The sequence below is a fragment of the Lontra canadensis genome, unplaced genomic scaffold (genome assembly GCF_010015895.1).
Source record: "Lontra canadensis isolate GAN:19392208 unplaced genomic scaffold, GSC_riverotter_1.0 scaffold78, whole genome shotgun sequence".
Taxonomy (NCBI): domain Eukaryota; kingdom Metazoa; phylum Chordata; class Mammalia; order Carnivora; family Mustelidae; genus Lontra; species Lontra canadensis.
This window is the reverse complement of record NW_022631072.1, coordinates 1,579,548-1,601,766: the sequence shown is the minus strand read 5'-3', so window position 1 is coordinate 1,601,766 and position 22,219 is coordinate 1,579,548. Positions and strand designations below refer to the sequence as shown.

Genomic DNA, 22,219 nt, shown 5'->3' with positions numbered 1-22,219 from the left:
AGGTTTTTAGAACCTTCCAGTCCTTTGTCAAGGGCTTGAGACAAAACACTAGTGATACCCAGCGGGGTACCCCCATCACAGCTCAAAGTCTTACAATTATTTTCACTGCCCACCATTCCACCATAAGTGGTGTGACTGTATTCAACAGAGACTCCTTGGGGCACCTAGCTGGCTCAGTCGGGAGAGCATGTGACTCCTGATCTCAGGATTGTGAGTTCAAACCCCTCGTTGGGCATGGAGTCTACTTAAAATTTTTTAAAAAAATTAAATTTTAAAAAGAGAGAGACTCTCCACCCACTTGACTGCACTCCACAAACCAGGGGCCTCTGAGAAGGACAGGAAAGTGCTAGAAGCTGAGGACAGGCTGCCAGCTGTAGCATCTACAACACATTGAAACCTTCTTCACGAAGCTGCGTGTACAGCCTGGCCTGAGGTTGGGGCACGTGAGCAAGCCTACACATTGAGGTTTTGAAAATAGCTGAGGACAGTTAAAAAAAAAAAAAAATTAAGCAAGTCGGGAGCAAGGAATAGGAGCCACGAAAAGATTGCTCATTATTTCCTTATCTGGTGAATAGAGACATAACAGCGTCCAAAACAGAATTTGTGGTTGTGATAGTACTAATTAATGGCCTTAAGTGGTGGCCCACACTTCATAAATAACAGTTTCGCCCATCCTATTAGAGCTACGAGAATTCTTTGTAGTTACCTTGAAGGATTTACGCTGTCCTCAGGATGGTAATCTTCCCCAGCCCAGCAATTACAGTACTGAACAATATTTGGGTGATGAAGCTCTGCCAAAGCTTTTACCTCACGCTCTACCTTATTCCTTTAAAGAAACAAGGAAGAGAAAAGTGTCATTATACATCCCTGTAAAAACTCCAAGCTACGTGTGCTTCCTTATTCAATGGTCGCCCTGGTTCCCACACCCTGAGTGTTTAAAATGGAAGCCAGGAGGGGCACCTTGGTGGCTCAGTGGGTTGGGCCTCTACCTCTGCTCAGGTAGTGATCCCAGGGTCCTGAGATCGAGCCCCGCTTAGGGCTCTCTGCTCAGCAGGCAACCTTCTTCCCCTCCTGCCTCTCTGCCTACTTGTGATCTGTCTGTCAAATGAATAAATTAAATCTTTTAAAAAAATAAAAATAAATGGAAGCCAGGGGCCCTGCAAAGGAAAGACTGAACACACAGAAAATACGCAGCTGTTCTCATTCTCAACATAACAGAAGAAGCGGTGACTTCATTAATCCCAAGTATCAGATAATTTAAAAGTCATTCGTGGTGGTCTCCGAAATGCCAGTCATGCAAACCTTGGTAACTAATTCACACATCATATTTTGTTTAGACTTGTGTTAAAATCACTTTGGATTTCTCAAGCCAACTCTGTTTGGGCTGCAAGGGTAATCCAGGCAACTTGAAGAACGCAAATCAGAATTTTCAGTGTGTAGCAAAAATAGACAAACGAGATCTCCTATGCCGAGAAAGGGAGACTGCACTGTACGTGTGGGAGCTTAGGATCAAGAGCAAAATTCTGCACTACACGGAATTATTAAATTTGATATTTCAAGGGTGAGAGAGGGTAAGCAAACATTTTATAATCCCATTTTTTAACTTGAAAAGTTCTATACCTACATGACACAAAATTTATAAGAATAAAGGAAGAAAAAGTACTCATACATTAACAGTCCTAATACAATCAGTGATTATTTTGGTTTGTTTCTTACCATCTTTCTTCATACACATTTTTTTGGTTTTAACTTAATGACTTTTTTATTAATATAAAATGTATTATTTGCCCCAGGGGTACAGGATTGTGAATCATCAGGCTTACACATTTCATAACACTCACCATAGCACACACCCTCCCCCATATCCATAATCCAGCCACCCTCTCCCTACCTTCCCCCACCCCCCAGGAGCCCCCAGTTCGTTTTGTGAGATTAAGAGTCTCTTATGGTTTGTCTCCCTCCCGATCCCATCTTGTTTCATTTTTTTCCCTCCCTACCCCTATGACCCCCCACCCAGTCTCTCATATTCCTCATATCAGAGAGATCGTTTCATAGATATTTTTATATACTTATAATTATAGTATATAATTTTTATCCTATGTTTCACATAACAGGTTATCTTTACATTTTCCTTGTTACACAATCTATGTAATCTATACATATCATGTAAAACTTTCTCATTAAGATTTCAAAAGTACAAAAAATTAGAACAAATAGTATCATGACCTGCTACCTAGCCATCACCCAGATGAAACAGTTATTAACTCCTGGCCAATCTGGTTTCATCTATGCTCTTACTCACTTCCTCATCTCCCCTGGATTATTCTGAAGCAAATTCCAGCATCATACCATTTCACGTGTAAATACTTTCAGTATATAAGCCTCACTTTTTTAAAAAAAGACTCTATTTATTTATTTGACAGAGAGAAAGAGAGCACAAGTAGGCAGAGAGGCAGGCAGAGAGAGAGAGGAAGGGAAGCAGGCTCCCTGCCGAGCAGAGAGCCCAATGCAGGGCTCGATCCCAGGACCTGAGATCATGACCTGAGCCAGAGGCAGAGGTTTAACCCACTAAGCCACTTTGTTTTGCCATTGAGCAGGGGAGAGAACAGAACATACTTAATCCCTTCTTCATTGTTGGACATTTGATTTGTTCTCATGTTTCACTGTTATAAATGACACTGCGATTTACATCTTCTTGTACAACTTTTTCCATCATTTGGATAATATCCTTAAAATAGATTCCCACACAGGAAACCCGTGTGTCATGGTGAATAAATATTCCAAGTATATTCATAACTGTGTTATACTAATTTATGAAGCCACTAAAAATGTCCAAGATACCGTATCCTTATCATTAAGTATTACCATTAAAAAAAAAGTTACTGAATGTAAGGAATAACACTTCATTCCTGTCAAGCAAAACAATGTGGAAAGAGGGGCACCTGGATGGCTCAGTCAGCTAAGCGTCTGACTCTTGGTTTTAGCTCAGGTTATGGGATCGAGCCCTATGTCAGACTCCATGCTTAGCATGAAGTCTGCTTGAGATTCTCTGTCCCTCTCCCTCTCTGCCCCCAACCCCTGACCTGTGTGTGTTCTCTCCCTCACTCTTTCCCTCTCTCTAAAATAAATAAATAAATCCTTAAAACACACACACACACACCCCAACGTGGAAAGAAAAAGTCTTGTTTTGATGCCAGGTGGGTATGGAGGGATTTCAACTGCAAGGCATTGTCCATGGCACAGGAAGTAGGTTTGTTTGGCTGAGATGAGGAGTGGCTAGGACTCCATGCCTGCTTCTCCTTTGCTCACATCGTTTTCCTTAGCCCATGTCCCCTTCCCATCGTGGCCAAGCTTTCTGAGGACTCTTTTCTTTCAAAAGATTTTATTTATGTATTTGTGAAAGAGGGAGAGGGAGAGAGAGAGTGAGAGAGAGAGAGAGCATGAGTGGGGGGAGGGTCAGAGGGAGAGGGACAAGCAGACTCCCTGCTGAGCAGGGAGCCCGATGCAGGGCTCGATCCCAGGACTCTGAGATTATGACCTGAGCCAAAGGCAGATGCTTAACCCATTGAGCCACCCAGGCACCCCCAAGCTTTCTGATGACTTCTGACTAAAAATGCGTAACAGATCCTTTGTGGGGATAGCCCAGACGAACATATCCAACTCACAGAACAGTGACAGATAATAATACCTGTTCTTTTTCAGCCACTACATTTTGACATGGCGTATAATGCAATAATAGACAAATGGGACAGGTACCAACTAGCTTGTACCGCTGACAAATCAGTTCGCCTCTTTGGGTCTCAGTCTCCTAATCCGTAAAGTAAGGAGAGGAGACCAGAAAATGTCAAAGGTCACCATTTACTAGATGATTCCATAACTTCAGTTTTCATCAAGTCAGAACTGAAAGAATGAACGATGGTCTACTCATTTTTTTTTCAGTGAAATAACCACAGTAAAATGGGGTTATGTTAGAGGAAGCCAAGCTCCTGATGAGAGAGTGACATTTTTAAGGAAGACTAAGAAAAAAGTAAATAATCTGCTAACGAAGATGAGAGACATTAAAAAAAGAATTGTGCAGGTTCACAAACCTTCTCATTCGAAGAAACAAACATGTACTTACTCTTTATCATATTTAACACGTTTAATAACATAAATCTTCCCAACAATTTTGTGCTTTGCTTTGAAAACTTGACCATATCCGCCTGAGCCAATTGGTATTATTTCTGTAAAATCATTAGCAAACCTGAAAAGAGAAACGCCACTGTTACTCTGAGTTCTGTGGTCATGGCCCTCTCCCCACCTCCGCCCCACCCTTCCACTTCCCTTTAAGGTCACCGGCTGGACAGAGGGTAAAACAAACATGGCGCTCCCTTCTAAATAAGAAAAGTGAAACTCTTCAAGCACCAAGTCTTAGTTTCTCCCGCTCCTGCTCCCAACATATCTCGTGGTCATGCTGGTTCCCCAGCTACCACCAAGCTATCATAAGAGAAATGAGCACGGTCTCTGAGCCTACCTACGTTTGTAACTACCTGGTCTTCCCCTCTCTCTCCTGCCCCACATTCCATCATTAAGCCCTGGCAGTTCTACTCCCCAAACACCTCACAGGTGTGTGCCCACTTTTCCTCATCTCCAACATCTTCACACCAGTTCAAGATCCCATCAGGCTCCTTCAGAACCGTACTGGCTCGGACACTCCACTCCCTCTCCTTGCTTTACTCCAGTCCATGAGCCACACAGCAAGCAGGGTGAGAAATTCTGAACATGTCTCTTTGTTTTTGCCTAAATGCTCCAACAGCCTCCTTTTGCTCTAAGCAAACCCCAGGAAGTCCTTAGACGGCCTACAAGGGGTCTCGTGCTTCCCTCCCCAGCTTGTCCGGTGGCATGGCGCCCTTGCTCACCGCACTCCAAGCACACAGCCTCTGCCCCTTGAACACTCACACAGCTCTCCTACCTTCACTTTTCCGCATGTTCTGCTTTTGTGAAGCCACACACCCCATCTCCCCGTGCTTAACTCATCCTCCAGGTGCCCCCACATGGATGACCCCACAAAAAACCTTTGCCTCACCCCTCACACTAAACCCAAGTGTCCTATTTCTGTTTTGTACCATGTCATTGCTTTCCCTTCACACCTCTGACCAGAGATTACAATTACAGATTTTTCACATAATTATCATCCCCACAAAACTCTGTGAGGGCGGAAGCTGTTTCTGTTTGTTCCTGCTCTAGATCCAATGCACAGCACAGTGCCAGGTATATATGAGGTCAGTGTCCTCCTGTTGCAAATAGGTTTCACGTTTGTTTTTGATATTTTGTTTAAACCCAAACACATAATCTATCACAAGAGGAAACTCTTTTCAACATGAAATCTGGAATGGAGCTGGAAAATGGAAAACAGATTTGAGTGGATCTACTTCGATTCCTTTGGGGGTCTTTTGGAAAAAAAAAAAATCACTGGCTTAAAGAAATATTTATCTTCAATATTAAAAACTTCCATGGATGTCAGAGAAACTCACTTAAGTATCACACTGATCTACATTTACCACATTCCACTTGGATTCACCTTAGCATTACTTCTCCAAGAGATAATGATCCTTTCGGGGTCTGACTATACCAAAAAAAAAAAAAATTAACTGTTCAGAGAGAAATAGAATTAATCTGGCTGGTGTACAATAGTCCCTTCAGAAGATCTGTCCAATGAGCAAACATATCCTTAAACAGATCTTTTTTACAGGTTTCCCTCTTACCTTTCTTCCACAGTGTGCTTGTTTTCTTTGCTCACAGGAGAGTTAAAGGTAGGTGCCAAAGTTCTAAAATTTAAGAGAAGAATATAAAACTCAAATAAAACTCAAATAAAAGAGAACTTTATGTCATGCACTAGTTTCTTTATATTGTGAGTCCACTATTGGAATTACAGGGTCGAACGTGTTAACCTTTGTTTTATAAAACAGTATACTGACAGTTCTCCTCTGTCCACTAATAATTTTTCATTCCTTTCCTGATTCCTTTTTTTTTTTTTGCCTTACCACATTCAATGTTGGTGATCTACCAGCTTCTCCTTTCTCCCCTACAGACTCAAAACCAAAGAAAACAGATCTCCTTGCTCCTGGTCTTTGTACTTTATTCCTGGAGGGTGGTGAGCCATGTGCTCTGGGAAGTGCAAACCCCAGTGAAAACTAAGCATATTCAAATTGCTATCTTCCCCCTAAGCCCTCAAGTCTTGAACTTCCTTAACCCCATCAGTGCCCATGATTCCCATCTGTGTCTCGTCCACAAGGACCAATCTTCAAATCCTTTCTCCTTTGCCTCTTCTTCACCCCGTTATTGCAACTCTATTCCCTCAAATCCTGTCCGCTCTTCCTGTACAGTCGGGCTTGCAAATTCTCCTCACCCCTCATCACTGCCATGATAACCAAGATGTCAGATCACCTTCCACACACCTCTCCTGCCTCCACCTAAACACCCACATCAGGAATCATCGTAACCTGACACATCTCCTCTGGTTCAGAATATGTTGGTGGCCCATTATGGCCCCTATTGCCATCCCGTCCTCATTGATGACTCAGATTATATCCTTGTTTTTCTCTTCTGTTCCAGAAACCAATCCATCATTATTAACATAACCTTTGATCTTTTCCTTTTCTTACCTAAGTCATTACACCATCCCCACCCTACCTGCCTGTCTGCAAAATAATGCAGTTCTCTGGAAAGTGCTTCTCCAGGGTCACTTCTGTCAGCCTCATCTAAAATAATGCCCTTAACCAATGTCTCTAGTGATACCCCCACAGGCCCTTTCCTCTACAGTGCAGTGTGTACATAAATTCAAAGACTTCTCTACATATGTAAAATCACTTGTTTATAGATTTCAAGCTTTTTTGGGATCCTTAACCATGCTTTCTACTTCTGAAATTCCACTCAAAGAAGGGTATATAGTACTCTACAAATACTGAAGACCTAGTAAATAAAGTTAACAACCTAAGTCTGAAACAAAACTTCATTTCCAAATACGGGCACTGCATCACGATACCCACCTTTTCACCTTCTTTTCACTACTTCTGACATTGCTCTGTAACAAAAGAAAATGAAAAACAGTTTTAGATGATTAAATCAGTTATCTTGCTTTATCCTCCTGTGCTTCTAAATGGTTCTGTGATATTTCTGGCTCGTTAGATGAACAAGCCTCATCAACTTAGGTATTCTCATCAAGCCCTGCTTCTCAGTTTACTTGGCTAGATCGAAGTTCTCACTGTTATAGCAACTAGACAGATAAGGCAGTGGGGGAGGGGGACAAAAAAGCAATCAGGGCAAGTTCAGCAGAAGCACTGATTCCCCCAGGACAGACCACAACCTCCCTGGAGATCCCCCTGGGCCAGTGGGTGTAAATAAGAAGGCATGCATCACAGTCTTCTACAGTGCTAAAGACTCAGATGGAGCTCAGGGATCCAGTCTAAAATAATTCCCCAAGTGTTTCTTATCTGGTCATCAGTTAAAAATGGCAATGCTAGGGGCCCCTCGGTGGCTCAGTCATTAAACACCGGCCTTCAGCTCAGGTCATGATCCCAGGGTCCTGGGATGGAGCCCCACATCAGACTCCCTGATCAGTGGGACGCCTGCTTCTCCCTCTCCCACTCTCCCTGTGTTCTCTCTCTCGCTGTCTTTCTCTCTGCCAAACAAATAAATAAAATCTTTTTTTAAAAACGGCAATGCTTAAAAAAAGAAAAAGAAAAAAATGGTAATACTAATAATTTCATTTTTAGCACAAATTCATAATTTTAATATTTAGCAAAAAAAGAGGAATCGTCACTCTCAAAATCTCAAAAGTTACTTTCACATAGCTATTCCTTATTCATATTCACTCTTATTCTGGTAGGTTTTGTAGTATTACCAATCTGAATATGTTGACACGGAGGGAGGAGTGTCAAACTCTTGAGTTTATGAGCTCAGAACACTTCCCACTGTGTGATGACTACAGTATATTAATGTAGCCATGCTGTTAATGGACAATGTTTCTTAAGTCTCTTCCTGTTACAAATGAGGTTGCAAGAAATATGTTTCTTTGTCCTACGTAGGAGTGCTTCTCTAGGAGACATCCCCAGGAATGGAACTGCTTGAAGGCATGGCATCCACACCCTCCGCTTCACTCCATATGGCCAAACTGTACCAACCTATACTTCCACCCACAGCACATGGTCGTTACAATCGGGAACACCGCTCTGTGACACTTAGTATCGCCAGACTCAAATTTTGCCACGGTGATGGGTTTAAAGAAGTATCTAACTGCTGTTTTGATCTGCATTTTCCCTATTACCATGCAGTAAAGCATCTTTTCATATTTTTGTTGCCTATCTGGGTATCTCTTCTCTGAATTGCTCTGTTCAGATCCTTCTCCACATTTTTCTGAGCTGCCCTTCTTTTTCTTATTGATTTGTTTCAAGTTTGTTATAAATATGGCACTTGTGCAACACGAACTGTCACCACAAAAATTAGTTCTGATTTTTTTTTTTAAACAGGAGCAGACTAAATATTAAAGGACATTATGAAGTACTGTCCAAGATCACAGGAATATATGGAAACATGAAAGCGAGTAGGGAGAGGAAGATGCAAGCAAAGAGTGGAAGAATTTTGCATGTGAGGAGCGGGGGTTAATAAAGAAAGGAGAGGGGCGCCTGGGAGGCTCAGTGGGTTAAGCCTCTGCCTTCAGCTCAGGTCATGATCCCAGGGTCCTGGGATCGAGCCCCACATCAGGCTCTCTGCTCAGTGGGGAGCCTGCTTCCTCCTCTCTCTCTGCCTGCCTCTCTGCCTACTTGTGATCTCTGTCTGTCAAATAAATAAATAAAATCTTTAAAAAAAAAAAAGATTCCTCCATGTCTTTAAAAAAAAAAAAAGAAAGAAAGAAAGGAGAAGGATGTCTGGGTGGCTCAGTCGGTTAAGCCCCTGCCTTCGGCTCAGGTCATGACCCCAGGGTCCTCGGATGGAGTCCCTCATTGGGTGCCTCTGTCCACCGCTCTGCCTGCTTGTGTGCTCACGTGCGCTCTCTCCCTCTCCCTCTCTCTCTCTGACAAATAAATGAATAAAATCTTAAAAAAAAAAAAAAAGAAAGGAGAAAGCCAAAATGCTGCCACATATTAATAGGAAACAAGTGTGTATGAGATAAAAGTGGAAAAATTACGGTTGAGGACTGGAGGCAATTTTTAAATGAGGAAACACAACGGAGAAAAAGATTATCAGGAAGCTAGAGGCTAATACTGTACCAGAGGAGATGAAGAAGTGTTGACACTGTTGCTGTTACAATTTCTTTCTGGTGCATTTGGTGAGGAATCATTTTCAAGTGGTGATTTAGAAGCACTAGAAGAAAAGGGGATCATTATTAGTTGGTCAATGCTGCCTATCTTCTGTTCATCAGAATTTTTTTCTCTAAATTCTCCTTAAACATTCAGCATTTTCATAAAAATGTGACCACTCAGGCAGCAATCTAAATTTGTTAAATATCACCGCTGTTTGTCCACACTTACGATATGTTTTTCACCAAAGTGCTGTTTCTGGAGTCACTAGACAAAGTAGTCCAAGAATCACTGGATGCTGCTGAGTCCTCTTTCTGAAAGAAAGAGTACCCCTTAGGAGTTTTAAGAGCAATTACATCACTTCTCCACACATTTCAGTCTCTGTGTGCTAACTACCAGATTTATTTATGGATGCTTGATCTAGATTTAAAAAACGACCCTGGGGGCACCTGGGTGGCTCAGTGGGTTAAGCGTCTACCTTCGGCTTAGGTCCTGATCTCAGGGTCCTGGGATCAAGTCCCACATCAGAATCCCTGCTCAGGGTGAGAATTTGCTTCTCCCTCTCCCCCTCTTTCTGCCCTCCCCCGCCCCATCCAAACTCTCTCTCTCACTCACTCTCACTCTCTCAAATAAATAAAACCTTCAAAAAACCCAAAGCACCCAACAGAACTTTGCTCTCTGGGGTCTCATGGCCCCATGGCTCGTGGCTCATTGATGAAACACAGAATGGAGGAATCCTTTTGCTTTGTGACTGGCTGTCTTGGCATCATCTAAATGCAGTCTTAGGTCAAATCCACTTCAAAAAGAATCTTAAAATTTATAAGTTAAATCCAAAGGCAGTACATACCATGAAGGTCTTCTCTATCTGCTCATATGCAAATTTCGCGGCCATCTGTTTTGCCTCCTGCTTAGTAGCACCTCCGCCAACAGCATATTCTTTCTGTCCAATCTTGCATCTATAATAAAATCTAGGAGAAACGATAAAGAATATTCACCCAAATACCAAAGAAAAAAAAAAATCCCAAACAAAACAAAACAAAAAACAGTAAATCTAACTCAGGATTTGGAAACAAACACAGGTGAACAAAGACCTTAAAATCACCCTAACTTAATGGGTAGGTTTACAGTTTGTATCTTGTAGCATATGAATTTTTGATAAGACGGCTGGCCGATTTGCTAGAATAACCAGGACTGGTTGATGTCTCCGTTTGCATTTTTCAGGTAACTTCTCTTTGTTGCTTCGCCGAAAGATCTGGTGAAAAAAGAACTTGATGGGGATTTTTAAAAATTCCTCAAAGGTCAAAAGATACAGAGGTAGAGAAGGAAGAGAGATCTGGGGAATTTTTCAGAGATGCTCAAATGGAAAGAAAAAGCCTACGTTGGGAAAGTAGGACTTCTACAGGAGAAACAATAAGGTTACGGTGTTTTGTAAGGAATGGGCAAATCAGAGATTTGGTTCTAACTTCAGGATGTTCTGCTCCTTGTTCATGTGTCCCCAGACCTAAGGAAATCCCCATAGTGCAAGAGCTCCATGAAGTCCATGCCCTCCTCATATGAGATGTAAGAATATTTGTGGTGAGGCAAGGATCCAATATAGAAGAACTCTATTTAAGGTGGAAAAGCAATGGACCTGGTAAGTCTCAGGGAGTTACTACATATTACTTCAAAATTATTCCAGTATTATTGGCCATGGAGGCAAACACACCCAACCAGGGTGAGTCTTCCCTCCTGGACCCTGAAGGCAGAACTAGATTGAGAGACTGGGTGGTGTGTATGGCTCCTATTCTCCCAGGCACGCTTAAGTAGATGTCTTCTCTCTTTTAGGTAACTCGTATTACAGTGTTTAATCCCAAGGAAACAAACAGGTGAGCTCTGAAACAAGAGCACAGCCTCCTACTTTATTGAGATCCACTCACACAATTCACTGTGGACTCTTCCATGCCAAAGAATACTCTTCTGTTTTCCTCTTCCTGGTTCTGGCCTAAAAGCCATCAGAGTTTTCAAAGTTCATAACTTTTCAGAGTCAATTCAGAGGCCGGTATCCTGAAGTGGTTATTTGGACTATTTGCCATTTAGATTTTTTTGGTTGTAGCCAAGAAGCAATTTCCTTCAGGCTCATTTGCTTTTTGCTTTTACCAGTTCCTATCCTTTCTTTGTCCTCACTTCCAAAGTCTTGGCAATTCTGAAGCTCTCCTCCATCCCACCCTTCATATTTCTTAAATCTGGGTCTCCTCACAGCCTATGGCTAAAACCCGTTTCTCTTAAGACGTGATATTTGTCTAGAGAGTGACACCATTTAACTGAATTTGAAGGACAAACACCTAGACAAATGGCTCTCTAATCTGATGATGGTGAAAGAGTCATTTTACCTATACCTGTGGTCCAGTCTTTGTCACACAGCCACTCCCACTGTGACCTGTGACCATCTCCACACACCCCTTCCCCAGCAGGGCACCCCCATTCTCTCTTAGGTCTCCTGCAGACTAAACCATCCAGATATACCTCAGAAATAAAGGATTCCCCAGATTCAATCCATTAATGTATACGGGTCCCATCTTCAGCAATTAAATATTTTAGTTATGAAAAAGACCAATTGTGTGTAAGTCATATAAAACCTTCCATGAAAAAGGCCGCAAAAAGGAGGACAAATATTTCTGGAAAATTAGACATGAAAACAACCCCATTCTATTGCTTAGATACAATGAAACAGAAGGAAAAGATGAACTACATCTCACCTTTCTGGCCCAGATTTGTTCAGGTCACATTGTTCATAATTTACAGATAGTTTTTCCTTCTGGGCAAGCCTATTCAAACGGCCTATGAAATTCTCAATGGATCCTATTCCTAGTCCTTCTGAAGTATCTGTTGTTGTCAGTGATAAAGAACTAACTGCCTACAAAGAAAAAAAAAATCTTGTTTAATACAGATGAAAACAAAGACTTAACCATTTTATTTCCTCTAATAAAATTACTACAAATAATTTGAAAGACAACTTAGATCTTATGTATTGCCCTAGTCTACTATCTTCTTGAGTAAAAGTCTATGTCTTTTTCTACCAGAAAAAAAATCCATGAGAGAAAAAAAGATAACAGTAGGAAAGGAACCATCCTTTTATAGTTTCCTACAGAAAAACAAAGTAGTCAGCTTCCTCATTTATCCATACAAAATACTGTAACACTGTCTACCTCATTTTAGGCTTTGTAAATCTCAAAAAACAAGATAGTCAATGTACAAGTAAAGCTATCCTGGATCACACCTTATTGGGAAAGAGTAATATAATAGCACCATTCATTCCATTCTTAGCTGTACCTTTTTCCTAATCTGGCAAAACCCTGTCCAAAGTTTTTTTACTTTATTAATCTTGTCAAAGAACTAACTTTTGGCTTTACGGACCTTCTCTATTATTTCTTGATTTTCTTTTACATTAACGTTTGGCCTTGTTATTTTCCTTCTTCTGCTTTTTTTTGGGGGGGGGGAAAGGCATTCTATTGTTCCTTTCCTAACTTCTTGATTTGCTTTTTCTGGCTCATTAACATTTTGTGAGTTTGTATTTTGCCAGATTTACTTTTCCCAGTTTTGTTACAAGGGTGACATCCTTGAGGAAGACTTTTCAGGGAAGTATCTTAAAAGTCAATGTTTTCAAGATTTTCAGTATCTGAGAAAAGATCTTCCTTGGTCCCACATGTAAATGACTGCTTGTCTCATTTTATTGCCAGTTCTCTGTTATCCCGTGGTTTGAAACGATGCTGTGGACAGCATGATATTTTATTTTTTTCTTCATTGTTACATTTTAATTACTTTAATTTTAAAATTTTAAAATTTTAAATTTTAAATAATTTCCTTTATCTGCCTCAACGCTTATAGGATTTTTTCATCATTCCTAGAGTTCAGGACTTTCCCAATGCTTGACATTCTTGGCAGCTCTGTATTTTTGTGTATCTGTTGAGTTATTTTTATCTGCATCGAGGTTTTCCTTTATTTCAGAAACACTTTCCACTGGAATCTCTTCAGATAGCTTTCTCTGTACTCTTTACTCTGGTCTCAGCCTCTGGGAAACCAATTCCACGAATGTTGGATCTCCATTACCTGTCCTGTTCATCTGTCATCCTCCCCACAGTCCTTCCATCTCTTTGTCGTCCTTCCCCACTGTCTTTCCATTCCTCAGTGTGGGGGGCGGGGAGCTCCTGCCAGTTCATTTCTTGCCTTTGCCTTTCCCACTCACTCAACTTCAGAGACGGTGGCTACTGCTGGCACTCTAAATAGATATTGGCAGGCTTTGCCCACTACTTCCTAGATGAACGTCTCACTCAGGGCTCTATAGAAATGGAAATTATGGAAAAAGACTGAACTTCTGAATGGAAGAGAACCTGTGAATGGCTTTACTCTGTCTGTGGGTGTTTTCTCCCAGAGTAAAGTTTAAAAGGGCATTTACTCACCTTGCTTTCTTCGTTAAGTTTTTCAATAGCTAATTTGGCTGCGGCATTTTTGGCCTCCTTCTTTGATTTACCTTCAGCTTCTGAATATTTTCTCTCATTTATGATAACTTGAAATGTAAACCTGATTACAAAGACAATATTCACAAAATGTTATTAAATTCATGCATTGTCTAAGGACAAGTGTTCCAATCACACTGCCTCCTGTGACCTTGAAGGTTTTAACCAGTTCAATAAAGAATTTAAGCAGTGACACACAAACAGCAGAAGAGCACATCATCTTTGCTGTAGAGCTAAATTATTGACTCCAAAAGAGTTGCCATTCTTGCAGTTCATATTTTATAGAGATATACCTTTTTAAAAAGCAATTTGGAGTGCCTGGCTGGCTCACTCAGTAGAGCATGCAATTCTGAATCTCGGAGTTTAAGAGCAAGCCCCACATTGGGTGGAGATAATACTATTTTAAAAATCTTTTTAAAAAATAGCAATTTACTTTAAGTTATGTGCAGGTCCTTTCTTAGACAGTTCATAATACTTAAGTACCAAGTTGCGCTTCTGACAGTATATATTAAGTTCTTCTATAGAAAAACTTGGTGGACGCACATTGGCCATTTCTTCTAGTAACCTAGAACAGAAGAGATGTTTGAAAAAAGTGACACAGAACATATTTAACCTGATTTTCCCAATCCAATGTAGGAGACAAAACAGGATAAGAAGAATCTTCTTTCTAAGGCTCATCTCAGCCCCACATAAATCCAGAGAAGACTTTCTTACAAAATCTTTTCCCTTCATGATTTGCACACCAAGTGAATTTCTCCAAAACTTTCTACTTTTAAAACTCAACTGGCCAAAAAAGGAAAGGGGTCTTTCTCTTCTACTCTGCTCTCTGCTTCCAGTGAGGGTCAGACACGGGTTTGCCCACCTGCTTGAGCTACATGAGTAGAATCAGAATTCTTCATGCTGAGAAGAAAAAGGTCGGGAGTACATACGTAAGGTGAAGTTTATGAAATCATTAAAGATTTCACTATACAGAAACAGATTCCCCTATGAAATCCCAAAAATCTTCCCTTTAAAGTTTGCATTAGTCAATTGTAGGTAAATTTACCTGGGTAAATTATGACCCTAGTTTATGGGTCTCATTAGACCAAGAGGGTAGCAATGATTTAAGTCATAATGAAAATCTAAAAAAATATAGAATCTAAATATAGGAGCCAAAACTATGAAACTCTAAGAAGAAAACATAAGGGCAAATCTTCAGAATCTTGGGTTTGGCAGTGGACTCTTTGCAATGACAGCAAAAGCACAAGCAGCAAAAGGAAACAGAGAGATTGGGCTTTATTGAAAGTAAAAACAGGGGCGCCTGAGTGGCTCAGGTGGTTAAGCGTCTGCCTTCAGCTCAGGTCATGATCCCAGGGTCCTGGATCTCTGTTCTCTCTTAAATAAATAAATAAAATCTTAAAAAAAATAAAAACACTTGTGTCACATAGGACACTATGAGGAAAATGGAAATCTAAAGAAAGGGATATCTTAGTTCATATATCTGATAAGAGTCCAGTATCCAGAATATATAAAGAACTTCTACAACTCAACAACAAAAAGACAATCCAATTAAAAAACTGGCAAAGGACCTGAACAGACTATTTCTTCTAAACAGTCTAGTGCCCCAGGGCCCTGTTTTAGATCTCCTCTCTTCTCTACTAACACAAACTCCCTCTAGACTTAAGGCTTTAAATTCCACCTACACAATGATAGTTATCAAAAGAACACCTCTACCCCTGACTACTTCTTAACTCTAACTGCTTCTGTCCAGTAGGCTGCCTCCTTGAAATGCCCTTGACTATACCCCCATGCACTGCCTTCGTCTGGTCAATTCCTATTTCCTATAGATTTCAGCTCAGATGTCACTTCCCAGACACCCTGGAAGAGGTCGTGGTCCCGTGCTCCACAACAGCTCTTGTCCCCTTTCCTGCAATTGCTTATATAACTGATGTCTTCCAAAAGAGACCATGAGCTATAACAGGGATGGGGCCAGGCTGTTAGAATAGAGGCTCCATAATCAATGAATGAATATCTACAGACCTTCCCCACCTGCATGACTTGTCACATACTTGTCTCTTTGTGCATTTGTATATGCACCCTCAGTCCACCAGGCAACTCCCATTCATCTGTGAGGCTCCCACATTTTCTTTGATGTTGGGGGGCAGCCAGTCCTCCTCCAAGGGCCCACCACTCCACCCTGCCCAGCTCCCATAACAGCCCAGTCAGTGAGCAATTTGGGAATCAGGTTCTATGTCTTACTCCTTTTGTATCACCAATACCCAGTGGCAAGCAGGAAATGCTGAACACTTGGATGGTGTATAGGAAAATGAAAGAATGACTCATTAAAATTAAATATTCTACTCAAAACCCCCTTGTCTTCTCCCTTTTCTTCATCTGCTGTTTTCCTTGCATCCTTTCTTCATTTATTCAATGGATAGCTAGCAAGTGACAGGCATTATTGTGACAATGAGTATCCGGATGTGGACAAGACAAATTCACACCCGACCTGCATTCCACTGAGGGAAGACAGAAAATGACCATGCACAGAAACTGGTAACAGGAGTGGACATATGACCCGATGGCCAGAAGTGTTATAATGAAATTAAATAGGGGTGTGGCAAAGGAGGGTGAGTTGGTAGACAGAGACAGATAAGGGGGAGGCGGTTTTAAACATAGTGCTCACAAAAGACCTTTCTTGGGAGGCAATTTTAAATGAAGACTGAATGATGAGAAAGTCCATTATACCAAGATATGGGGGAAGTGTATCTCAGGAACCAGCATGGCCTTGGAGGGGATAACAAAAAGTAGGGGACTGCTGCCCAGTGAATGAGGGGGAAAGAGTTGGAAATAAGTCAGAGGGGTCAGTGCCATGCACACAGACCTTGTAGGTCATGGGCAGAACCAATGGATGGTATTCCAATTGCAACTGGAAGTTATTGGACATTTTCTAAGTAGAGGGGGGATGTGAGTGGATTTATGTTTTAAGTGATGACTCTGACACTGTGTAAAAAATAGGGTCTGGGGGCAGGGACAGGTATGGGTAGTGGAGCAGAGCACAAGCAGAAGCAAGGAGACCCAGCAGAGGCTGCTGCCATGGTTTGGGTGAGCAATGATGGTGGCTGGAAGCACATGCTGGGAGTATCTAGAGTCTGCGCAAAGGCAAATCCGTCACGTTACTGCTCAGTGTCGTGGAGATAGTCAGACTAGAGGTCACACTGATCTGGGCTAGACCCTCTCTGAACTCTTCCTTTGTGACCTGAAGACAGGAATAAAAACAGCAGATTCAGAGGTTGTTGTGGGGGAGAAATCAGACAAAAAACATCCAGCAGAGTCCTCCTCTCAATAAATGGTGCTCCTGGTCTGCAATTCTGAAATCCAAAAAGCACTAAAAACGGAGATGCATTTTTTCTTTCGTTTTGTTTTTGATAGGTTTGTAGCCCCCTGTCTAGACCTGAGCTGACATGAGCTATTTAAGTTTTCATGATACTTTGTTATTCACGTATACATTTCACTACATAAATTGTTTTATTCTAGAGGGCTGCCCCCCAATTCTCCTGAGAACATTCTGTAATAGACAGGATTTACGCTGGCTTACCTTGCTAAAATCCCAAACTCTCTTAATACCTGAACATGCCTCGCCCAAGGGTCATTGATAAGGATCTTTAGCTGTACCATTATTTTTAGGAACCAGTGTCATTTACTTTGGTCACAACCATGAGACCATACATCAGGCTGGGAGGGGATCACAGATATCAGAAAAGCAGTCATGGAAGAACCCTTAGCAACTATATCCTGAAGTTCTATCATCCACTCTAAGCCCCCAGCACTTTTAATGTTAAGTAACTACCAATCATCAGAAGGACAAGCCAGTTCAAATTTAAGTAAAATAGATGTGCAAACTAAGAAAGTGCTGAATTAACATGTTTGAAAAAATACTTCCAAGTCTGGGGAAAAAAAAAACAAAAAACAAAAAACATCAGGCTTCTTTTCAACTACTGTCAATAAATCTTGTTTTGATTCTCTGTTCTCATTTTCCTAAAGGAAATTTCCAGCAAAAATCACTAACGGGTGTTACGTGTCCACCTTCTTCATCTTACTTTGTGGCCTCTGTCCCTTCTGGCCAACTACCAGCTCCCTGAGGACTCCGCCCCTTCCGGGTCTTGCACAATGCTTGGCCTACAGCATGCATTCAACTAGTATCTGATTGTTCAGTGAATGAACTACAGGTCCAGGGTTATGGATCTTCAGGTTCAACTAAGCAAAGTGAAGAAGAGCAAAATCTGCCCCAAATGCTAAGCTCTGGACAGCAGAGTTTACCTTTTAGCTATCCTTTGGGAGCCGTTTCTAGTACTAAAGAAATCACAGTCAACAGGAAGTCTCACTATTCTCTAATTCAAAAGAGAATTTAGAAATTGCCATTCATTAAACAGATATTTAATGAGAACCTATTACTACTAGGGGTTGGGGTGGTACCAGTGCACAAACCCCTGCTCTTGTAAACTTACTAGAGGAGGAACACAGACAAATCCATAAAACAATGTCACTGGCTGATAACTACTGTGCTGGAAACTGAAGCAGAGAAAGGGTGAACAGGCAGGGAAGGGCGGGGTTTCTTTTACACAGCTGGTTGTTCAGAGAAGGCTGCTCTGATTAGATGTCACTGCCAGAAGTACAGGGTAAAGCAAAAGAATGACCCATGCAGGCATCTGGGGGAAGAAAGAGCTTTCCAGGAAGGGGAAACAGGCTTGCAAAGGCCCAGAGGCAGGCATGTACTTTCCTGTATCCCAAAACAACAATGAGGCCTGTCTGGTCACAGTGCAGAGAGCAAGGAGCCTTGTCTGCGCCATGTACTGATTTTTTTTTTTTTTAAGATTAATTTATTTATTTGAGAGAGAGCATACGCATGAGCTAGGGGGAGGGGCAGAGGGAGAGAATCTCAAGCAGGCTCCTGGCCCTACTTGGTGGGAGGCAGGGAGGCTCCAGATGACTGGGGGTTGTGCTCCATCTCAGGACTCCCAGAGCATGACCTGAGCAGAAACCAAAAATCCGTGGCTTAACGGAGCCACCCTGGCACCCTCACTGAAGGAATTCTGATGGGATGGTGAGCTACTGGAGTGATCCGAGCAGAGTGTCCTGTTCTGACTTAAAGGACCCCCTCAGCTGCAGCCTGAGAAAAGATATGGGGGACAGGGTGGTACAGGTTGGGGCAGGGGTAAGGGGTGGGATGGGGTGGGCTAAGGCAGGGCAATTGGGAAACAACTGCAACTGTGTAGGCAGGAGATTTTTAGCCAGGGCCTATTTGGTCAATCTACGGGAAATCCAGGCCTCCATACTTCCCTTCTGTCACATTTCCCAACTTACCTGTTTTCCGCTAGATCCCCCGCCACTCGCCACCCCGCCACTCCAGCTGGGGAAATTCGTTACTTGCTCTTCTAGAAATTCCTCGCGGGGGGAAAAATGGCTTTCAGACCCCACTGCGCTGCGCGATCGTTTCCCGGGCTCTGGCAAGGGCCCCGCACCTCGGCTGCGGGCCTCGGACGGCTCTCCCGCGCGGCCGGGCCACGGGTCGGGGGCCTCTCACCCGCGTCCACGTCCCCGGCCGGGACTCGGCCTTGGCGCGCGGTCTCCTCTCCCCGAAGCCCCCGCGCTCCCCGCACGCCCAGATCCCTACTCACCCGCACCGCCGCCGCCGAGCGCCTGCGGGGTCCGGACCGCTCACTCTCGCTTTCGTTTTCCCCGCGGGCTCCGCCTTCCGCCGCGCCGCCCGGCCCCCTCCGGCTCCCGGATCGCGCGAAACTGGAACCGCGCTCGGAGTTCGCGCGGGACGCGCTGGCACCCACGTGTTGTCCGGTGGCCGCCAGGCGCGCAAGGACCTTCCTACCCTCCCTCCCGGGCTCCCGCGTCTGTTTCTGCCCCGCCCCCGTGTGCGAGATCCGTCAGCGGGAAGGAATCGAGCACACCTAGGGCACCCAGCGCCCGCGGTCGGCCAAGGTGGATATTATCCGTTCCATTTCACGGTCAAAGAAACTGAGTAAATTAACTCGCCCACAGTCCTGCTGCTTGTAAGTGGCAAAGCCAGGATTCAACTCAAGGTCAGGCCTGTAAAACACCAAACTATGTCCCCTTTTCACCCTGCTACCTCCTCACTTTTACAAGGCTGCGGGGTGAAGAGCCCTGGGGACATAGTCCTCCTTAGGTCAGTTTCCACCCATCCATCCATTCAACAGGTACTTGCCAGCGCCATTCTAAGCACCTGCCACCTGCTCCCTGTGGGATCGCGTGGAGTTTTCCTACCAAAGCCCCACTAAGTAGTCCTCGATTTGGAAGAAACAGACACGGTGATTGAGGAGTGCTCAGGACTTAAAACAATACTGACAAGTAGGTGCCATTGCTATACCTATTTAATGGATGAGAAAACTGAGGCCTGAGGCACAGAGACGTTAACACAGTCAGGAAGCAGGAGAACTAGGATTAGAACCAGAAGTCTGTACCCTCAGCATCTTAGCTAGAGTGAGGGAGTGCAGTAGTGCCGAGATGGACCTCGGATATTTGTTCAGTATTTGGCTTCGGCTCTAGGAGTCCCTCCCCACTTCTCGCCTACATCCCCCGGAATTTCAGGCTATCAATGGCTAAACACTATATTTTCTTTTTTTTTTTTTTTAAGATTTTATTTATTTAGGGGCGCCTGGGTGGCTCGGTGGGTTGAAGCCTCTGCCTTCGGCTCAGGTCGTGATCCCAGGGTCCTGGGATCAAGCCCCGCATCAGGCTCTCTGCTCAGCAGCGGGGAGCCTGCATCCTCCTCTCTCTCTGCCTGCCTCTCTGCCTGCTTGTGAGCTCTGTCAAATAAATAAATAAAATCTTTAAAAAAAAAAGATTTTATTTATTTATTTGACAGACAGAGATCTCAAGCAGGCGGAGACGCAGGCAGAGAGAGAGGAAGGGAAGCAGCCTCCCTGCTGAGCAGGGAGCCCGATGGGATGCCGGGCTCCATCCCAGGACCCTGGAATCACGACCTGAGCCGAAGGCAGAGGCTTTAACCCACAGAGCCACCCAGGCGCCCCAACACTATATTTTCTTTATAGCTAATGTCCTGGGCATGATTTAAATTCCACAAATGTGAAGTACTGGTGGAAGGTTTGTAAGGATAATAGGAGGTAGAGCCATCTTTCTGGGGAATTTCCAGATGACAAAAACTCCAGCAATGGCAGGAATCTGCAAGAGACCATTTGCCGGTTTTGTGGGTGTGTGGTGGCTGTAGCAGCAGCAATGGCAGTATCAGCGACAAGTTGCCATTTAAAGAAAGGAAAAGACAAGCTCTGTCAACCCACATCACTGAGCTCATGGAAGGTTCCCTGTGACCAGGTGACTGAGAAACGAAAAGTTGCATGCAGCACAGTACACTGGCATTCATCAGAAGTAGACTGATGTGCTACACCAGCCCCTCTGCGAGGTGGCCCTAAAGGATAGCGGGAGAAAGAAAATCCTCCCCGTGGACAAAACCTTGAGTAGTATGTTTAGTTGTCATGTGGAAAGAGAGGAAGCTAGTGGCTTGGATAAAACCAGCATCTAGCAAGTTAGCTGGATAGTCAGAGATTTGGAAGGAACAACATCAGAGGATTGGTGATAAGGCGACCTGAGGAAAATGATGTGGGTAGACCAGTTGGACATAGAATAGGAGCATATTGTGAATGTTCATTGAAGGCATCCACTTCTGAGGAGGCTTTTGAGAAGCAGGTGGGCAGGAAGACTTCTGTAGACATTGGTCAGTCTTTTCCCCAGTCACGCCGGTGCTTGTTCAAGGAATGAGGAGACTGTGGCAGTAGGAACATATGATGTACGTGAGTTCATCAACATGAAATTCTCATTAAGGCTGATCTGGCTGCTGAGCACCCAACATTCTCACATCAGGGACCAACTCTGGGCCCCAGTGAAGAAGACCATACACCAAGGGAGACCAGCCAGCCACTTTGTGGCAGACAGCTAACGCCAAGACCTTTCCATCAGGGAGTGGGCAGGGATTTGCCCTCTGGCGGGTAAACATTTAAATGCAGATATGGATTTGCCTTTCCTTCCAGCAGTGCTTTTGCCAGCATCAACATTGGTGGACATTCTTAATACCTTGCTCACCATCATGGTATCCCTCACTAAGAGACCCATTTTACAGAGGAAAAAGTGACTGCCATGGGAGTCAATGACTTTATTATGAACGTCATTACCCCAAGCAACTGGCCATATTGGACAGTAGGGTAGAGTAATGAAGACTCAGCTACAGCCCCAAGTAGGAGACAGCACTTCCCAAGCTGGGTGTGCTGCCCTTCATGGGTAGTGTATGTTCTAAACCAAACTGCTGCTTTTTTCATGGCTGGGACACATGAACTCCGGAAACAGTAAAAGTGAGAGGGTTGTGTCCCACAATTAAACCTAGTTTGGGACTCCTGGGTGGTTCAATCGGTTAGACATCTGCCTTTG

At 43.3% G+C, this 22,219-nt stretch overlaps 1 protein-coding gene across 3 annotated transcripts in view; it reads right to left on the bottom strand.

Annotated features, from left to right (window-relative positions):
- EIF2AK2 (eukaryotic translation initiation factor 2 alpha kinase 2) overlaps positions 1–19,537 on the bottom strand; it is a 30,837-nt gene extending 11,300 nt beyond the window's left edge. Inside the window, exons 1-12 of one of the 3 annotated variants that reach the window (XM_032881863.1) lie at positions 19,426–19,473; positions 16,998–17,135; positions 14,205–14,336; positions 13,715–13,835; positions 12,014–12,171; positions 10,126–10,246; positions 9,510–9,592; positions 9,249–9,342; positions 7,029–7,063; positions 5,745–5,807; positions 4,121–4,243; positions 705–826 (exon numbers count right to left, since the gene is read on the bottom strand). In XM_032881863.1, the coding sequence (XP_032737754.1) occupies positions 705–826; positions 4,121–4,243; positions 5,745–5,807; positions 7,029–7,063; positions 9,249–9,342; positions 9,510–9,592; positions 10,126–10,246; positions 12,014–12,171; positions 13,715–13,835; positions 14,205–14,323 (1,039 nt within the window). In that variant the 5' untranslated portion in view covers positions 14,324–14,336; positions 16,998–17,135; positions 19,426–19,473. Of the gene's footprint in view, positions 1–704; positions 827–4,120; positions 4,244–5,744; positions 5,808–7,028; positions 7,064–9,248; positions 9,343–9,509; positions 9,593–10,125; positions 10,247–12,013; positions 12,172–13,714; positions 13,836–14,204; positions 14,337–16,997; positions 17,136–19,425 lie in introns of all 3 variants that reach the window. The other 2 variants (XM_032881866.1, XM_032881865.1) reach the window with 2 other exon arrangements.
- Between the last annotated feature and the right edge of the window lie 2,682 nt (positions 19,538–22,219).